The 6000-nt window shown below is 59.8% G+C and overlaps 1 protein-coding gene across 1 annotated transcript in view; it reads left to right on the forward strand.

The window, feature by feature from the left end:
* cdk5rap2 (CDK5 regulatory subunit associated protein 2) overlaps positions 1–6000 on the forward strand; it is a 30377-nt gene that overhangs the window by 6562 nt on the left and 17815 nt on the right. The window contains 25 exon segments of the mRNA XM_068335290.1: positions 14–137; positions 298–455; positions 533–680; positions 769–822; positions 2485–2607; positions 2691–2810; positions 2891–2983; positions 3065–3229; positions 3231–3284; positions 3362–3532; positions 3609–3650; positions 3652–3720; positions 3794–3863; positions 3866–4087; positions 4090–4193; positions 4278–4472; positions 4565–4726; positions 4811–4916; positions 5029–5152; positions 5229–5355; positions 5560–5583; positions 5585–5625; positions 5627–5697; positions 5778–5892; positions 5964–6000. The exon segment at positions 5964–6000 is cut by the window's right edge and continues 121 nt beyond it. Of these exon segments, the coding sequence (XP_068191391.1) occupies positions 14–137; positions 298–455; positions 533–680; positions 769–822; positions 2485–2607; positions 2691–2810; positions 2891–2983; positions 3065–3229; positions 3231–3284; positions 3362–3532; positions 3609–3650; positions 3652–3720; positions 3794–3863; positions 3866–4087; positions 4090–4193; positions 4278–4472; positions 4565–4726; positions 4811–4916; positions 5029–5152; positions 5229–5355; positions 5560–5583; positions 5585–5625; positions 5627–5697; positions 5778–5892; positions 5964–6000 (2719 nt within the window).

Consider the following 6000-nt stretch of genomic DNA (forward strand, 5'->3'; position numbering starts at 1 on the left):
ATCTGTTCTACAGCAAAGCGCTGGAGAGCCTTGCTGGTCGGGATCCAGGAGACCCTCATCGTTTGAGGGAGCAGGCCCAGAGAGACATGGACGCCCTGAGGGACGCCTTCAACCGGAGGATCGCTGACCTGGAGCAGGTGAGTGGAGACGGGACAGCTGATGTCTTTACCTTCCTTCTGGTCCTGCGTCGATGGTTTGTTGTTCCGTTCAGGTGAATTTATCATCTTGAACACATGATGAACACAGATGGTGATACCAGCCCACCTCCCTCACCTTTGTCTCCTTGTCTCTGCTCAGTGTCTGCAGGTGACAGAAGGAGAGGTTGAAAGGATGGCGTCCATCGCTGAGCAGGAGAAGCTGAAGAATATCGACATGGAGAAGCAGCTCCAGGCGCTGCGTCCACCGAGCGCCGCCCCCGACGGCGAGCTGCAGCGCGCCCTGCAAGACAAAGACGAGTAGGGACACAGGAAGTGACGGCGTTGGTGTGTCTGTCCCTCTGTGAAAACCTGAGTTACTGTTTTATTCCATCCAGCATCATCAGACGACTCCAGGTCGCCTTAGAGAATCAGGAAGCTGCGAGGCGTCAGGGGGAAACTGTCCACCAGGAGACCGACGCCCCAGCAGCTGATGGCGTCCAGCAGCTGTCTGATGTCATCGCACAGAAGGACCAGGAGCTCCAGGTCTGCCTTTCAGTCGTTGTTTCAGATGACGGTCGCCTCGATTCAGACCGCGTCTTTGGAGAAATGACGTTCTCATGACTGTTTCCAGGCGCTGAGGAACGAGCTGCACAGAGAGAAGGAGCGCCCGACGCCAGAGCCTCAGGTGGGTGTCTGGAGTGTTCCTCGTTTGTTTCCCACCTGACGGTCGGTGGTCATTCTTTACACAAACTGAACGCCTGACAGACCAGCAGGTGCATGCTGGGTCTTTCAGAGGCGGGTCTGAGTTGGGACACTTCCTGTCTCATGGTGTGGCTGATGGTGAGCAGAAAGCCGTCAGCTGGTCCACGCTGCTCACCTGGACGCTCCTCTGCTCAGACTGGATTACTGCCCCAGGGTTATTTCTGTCTGTCCTCTTGATCAGAGGAGGAGGTGCAGTGCGACCTGCCAATGCTGTTCCATCGGGGTGAGCTGTGTGTGGTTGGTCTGACGCTCCGGGGGCCCGGTGGGACATCAGGGGGTCTTTAAATGAAGAAACAAACCTGTGGTAACATTTAAGCCACAGTGAGGGGTCCGCTGGGGGCCCTGGAGGAGCAGCTGACGGGGCCCCAGCTCTCAGGGCGTCGGTCAGGCCCGACGGGCCAGACAGAGGAGAGGGATTGGACCTGACTGGACGTGTGGATGGAGGCGGGAGCAGGGATTATCAGGGCTTAGGGCTTATTGTGTCCTGGCTCAGTCATTCCGCTCTGCTCCTGCAGCGACAGGCAGTCAGAGGTGGTGGGGGGGCCGCTGAGCAGCGTGGTCTCGTTCAGCAGGACGCGTGGCGTCTGAGGCTCCGCGGGGCCATGAGGGACCCGTGTCGCGTCTGTGGCGTTCGCGTGGTGGGGAGTCAGAGTCGCTGGATGTTCAGCTCAGCAGCCAAGAGGAAGCTCCACGTGGTCCTGTCCCGCGTGCTGAGCAGGGAGGTGACCCGTGACGGCGGCGGGGAGTTCCTCTGTGGGAAATGCGTGTTCCAGCTGGAGAAGGTGGTGCAGTGTGACGTGGACATCAGCCGGCTGCAGGAGGAGCTCGGCGCCGCCGTCCACAAGCTGCAGGTGGAGAGGGACCACCTGATCCAGTGCGTGGTCCACGTCTACAACAAGAACAACCCCGTCCTGGGGAGGGACCAGGAGAGCTGGAAGACCCCCCTCAGTCGCACCGTCATGAAAAGGTGTGTGAGTCTGGACCACATCGCCGGGAGGCGCTCAGGGTCGAGATCAGGGCTGGAGGGGCCCCTGAGGGGCCTCACGCGCCACCGCTCACAGAGCATGTACCTCCACCTCGTCCAGAGGCAGGGGCTCACGTCCAGGCCCGGGGTCAAAGGTCGCTCCACATCTCTGCAGTCCCTCCATCGAGACCTGAGCTCAGACGCCCCCCCAGATCCTCCTGCTACAGTTAAACCCCCGGAGCCTAAGGCGTCGGCCTGCAGACGTCTTCCTGATGCTAAAGCGCTGCGCCGCGCTGCTGGAGGCCCGCCCCCCCCCATCTCCAACCTGATCCAGCTGCTGCGCTGCATCTCCAGCCGACGGGTGTCCGTCCCCACAGGAAGTCACATCCCCGTCCTGAAGGGGCTGAACGCCGGCCCCAGATCCACACGCAGACACACACAAACACACACACACGGAGTGGGAGGCTCTGCAGGAACTCACAGAGGACTTTGATGACCAGTACGCTGCGGTCAGCCTGAAGGTGACCCCTGAGGGCCTGGGCGCTGGGGGGACAGAGGCCTCGCTGGTGGTGATCGCTGAACAAACATTTTTCTGTTTCCTGTTGTGTTTTCTTTTGTCAGAGTCAAAGTGAGGTCGTCCGCTTGGAGTCCAGCAACAAGCTGCTAACAGAAGAGCTAGCTCAGGCTAACGGCACCAGAGAGACCCTGAGCAAAGCACTGGAGGACGCCCACAACCAGAACAAGGTACACACAGACGTCAGAGAACATAGAATTTGATTGAGTTGTGGCTTTGTGTGAGAATCTTTTTTTAATGTGTGTACGAATAGAACTTGTTGGGGAACCTGGAGGAGAAGGAAAACGAGCTCAACGCAGAGAAGAAAAACGCTCTGAAGCGAGACAAAACCATCCAGGGGCTGACCCTGGTCCTCAGAGAGAAGGAGAAGGAGGTGGGGATTCCTCCTGTGGGGGTGAGGGAGGGTGAGGAGACACTGTTACGTAACGCCCCCCCACCACCCTGTGTGCTCAGATTGCAGAGCTGTGCCATGAGATCGAAGACCGGGACGATGCTCTGGTCAAGGCCAGAGAGGCGGCGCATAAAGCCCAGCTGCAGAAGTACCAGGTGAGTCTGAGTGTCCAGCCTGAAGCAGACGTGAACCGTTTCAGCCTCTGGGAGATAACGGTCGGTTTTCACGTCTCTAAGGGAGTAGAGGAGCACCAGACGGTCCTGATGGAGAAGCAGACGGAGCTGGCACGGCTCCAGGGAGAGCATCACGCCAAGGTGCTGGAGGCTCAGAAGCTGCAGCGAGCGCTGGACAGGAAGGAGCAGGACCTGAACGACCTGCAGCAGGCCAAGGACCAGCTGGAGGTGGGAGCTGGAGGACCTGCAGCTGCAGAAGAAGAAGGGCGACAAGGCCCAGAATGTAGGTGAATAAAACTCTGATCCTCTCTGTGTGCAGACAACAGTGTGTGTTGACCCGTGTTCACCGTCTCCCTGCAGGACCTGAACAACCAGCTGAAGAAGCTGAGCGATGAGCTGGGCGAGCGTGAGGGCGCTCTGACGCAGCAGTACCAGGAGCTGCTGGACCAGACCAGAAGGAAGGCCCACGCCCAGGAGGTCACCATCCAGAGGCTCACAGCCAGCCTGGCCGACACGGAGCAGCAGCTGCAGGTGACAGGACCGTCAGTGTTCAGCTCTCACGCTCACAGGTGATTGGCTCCTCACGACGTTCCTCTGTGGTTGTCAGGAGTTCATCCACACAGGTCCAGACCTAGAACACAGCAAAAGCCCAGGAGGACACGATAGCCTGCCTCTCCAAGCTGCGCCAGCGTCTGAAGGAAAAGGAGACGGCTCTGGAGGTGGCTGTACCGTCGGTGTGATGCGGTCTCCATGGAAACAAGGTGGATCCTGACGTTCTTCTCTCTCTCACAGCAGGCTCTGGACGCTAAGTTTGCTGCGGTGGAGGAGAAAGACAACGAGGTCCACCAGCTGCAGCTGGCGCTGAGGAGAAGGAGCGAGACCTGGACCGGCTCAACAACCTGCTGGCTCACAACGAGGAGACCCTCACCGTAAGGCGCCCCCAGAGGGATGGGACGCCACGGGGGGGGCTGGAGCTGATTCCTGTGTGTGATCTGCCTCATTGTCTCTGCAGAGTTTTTGACTGTCTGATTAAGGAGAAAGACGTGGAGCTGCAGCATCTCATGAACACCCTGAAGAACCTGCAGAGAGCAAGCAGGATGTGGAGGACCACCTGAACAGATCTCTGAGGGAGAAGGACTCCATCATCAGCCAGCTGCAGCGCTCCCTGGAGGCCAAGACCAGGGACCTGGAGGTGAGTCCAGAGCCCCCCAGAGCCCCCGGTGCCACCGGCGCCACCGCGGCACACTCAGGGGTTTTCAATCTTCCTTGTTTGTAGGAAATGGCTGAATCGATGCTGAGCCAATCACAGACTCACGCTCACGACTTGGCTGAACAGATGGGCCAGAGGTTAAAGGTCACAGAGGTCATGCTGGCTGAGGCGGTGAAGGCCAGGGAGCGTCTGGTTGCTGACAATGAGAGCGCGGTGGAAGGACTGCTGGTCACCATCAGCAGTAAAGACCAGCTCCTGAAGGTCAGCAGCCCGTCACCTGTCCAGGGGTTCCTCTGGGGGGGGCTCCTCAGGTCAGCATGTAATGACGAGTAACTCCACTGTCACCGCCCCAGGAGTCAGCAGAGCGCTACAACCGCGTGCTGTCTGAGCGCTCGCAGGAGGTCCAGGAGCTGAGGAAGCAGCTGATGGTCAGAAGCTCCAGCGCGGCCCAGGGGGGGCTCCTGGAGACGGCCGAGCTGCGAGCGCTGCTGGCTGAGAAGGACAGCATCATCGGCGTGAGTTCCTCTGGGGGGCGACAGATCTGATTCCTAGATAGACTACAGAACTGGTGTCTGAGTCGTGTCCTTGTTGTCCTGCAGAAGCTTCTGCAGCGTGGTCCAGAGAAGGAGGAGCCGGCTCAGGTCCTGGAGCTCAGACAGACCATCCAGATCATGCAGGAGAAGCTGGACGAGAGGGAAGGTGAGCGTCCGTTCATCCTCACGTGTCACACACACGTGTCACACACATGTGTCACACACACGTGTCACACACACGCTGGTCTGACCTCTGATGGTCTTCTCTCTGCACCGAAGCCGAGTTGTCCGGAGGAACAGTGAGGAGAACGTGGAGAACGTTCCTGTGTCCAGGAAGGCAGCGGTCCTCCTGAAGAGGGAGCTGACGCAGAAGACCGAGGCGCTGAACAAAGCCCTGAAACGGGGAGAACGACCCTGAAGGTGGGTGTCTCACCGCCGCGTCCACACGGTTCAACAACACGCCTGTTGACGGGGTCTTCTCCCTCCGCCTCCAGATGTCCTCAGCGGAGCTCCAGGCGCTGCTGAGTGAGCTGGAGGCTCGCGCTGAAGGCCACGCTGCTACCGTCCAGTCCCTGAACGCCACGCTGAGCACCAAGGATGACATCATCAGCGTGAGTCCCTGCTGTCACTCAGAGACACACGTGTGTGTGTGTGTGTGTGTGTGTGTGTGTGTGTGTGTGTGTGTGTGTGTGTGTGTGTGTGTGTGTGTGTGTGTGTGTGTGTGTGTGTGTGTGCGTGCGTGCGTGCGTGCGTGCGTGCGTGCGTGCGTGCGTGTGGACTGACAGTCTCCTGCTCTTCATCACGCCTCTGAGCAGGTCCTGCACCAGCGCCTCGGTCAGGGGGGGGGACGGTCGGGTCCACCTGACCCAGGATCAGGTCTCGGGGTCAGACGGGTCCATCCCTGGGCTCCCCTCAGAGGGAGAGAACCGTGATTGGTGGAGACAGCCAGCAGGAAGTACGTTCACCTCTTGTCTCTCCAAACAGACAGATGTCATCTGATGCGTGACGTTAAATCTACTTCCTGTCTCCAGGCCGGACCCCCCCCCCCTGGCAGCGCTGCAGCAAGAGCACCACGCCCTGAACCGAGCACTGAGGGCGGAGCAGCAGCTCTACTCCAGCCTGGTCCGGACCGTCAAGGAGCAGGACTGGTAGGAGCCGCCGGCCTCAGGGGGTCCCCCCCCCCACGCCCATCGCTGAGCCCCCCTCCCTCTGTCCACAGCGCCCAGCGGCTCCACGCCCTGCAGCTGGAGCTGACG

This window comes from Antennarius striatus, chromosome 15, assembly GCF_040054535.1.
Source record: "Antennarius striatus isolate MH-2024 chromosome 15, ASM4005453v1, whole genome shotgun sequence".
Lineage (NCBI taxonomy): Eukaryota > Metazoa > Chordata > Actinopteri > Lophiiformes > Antennariidae > Antennarius > Antennarius striatus.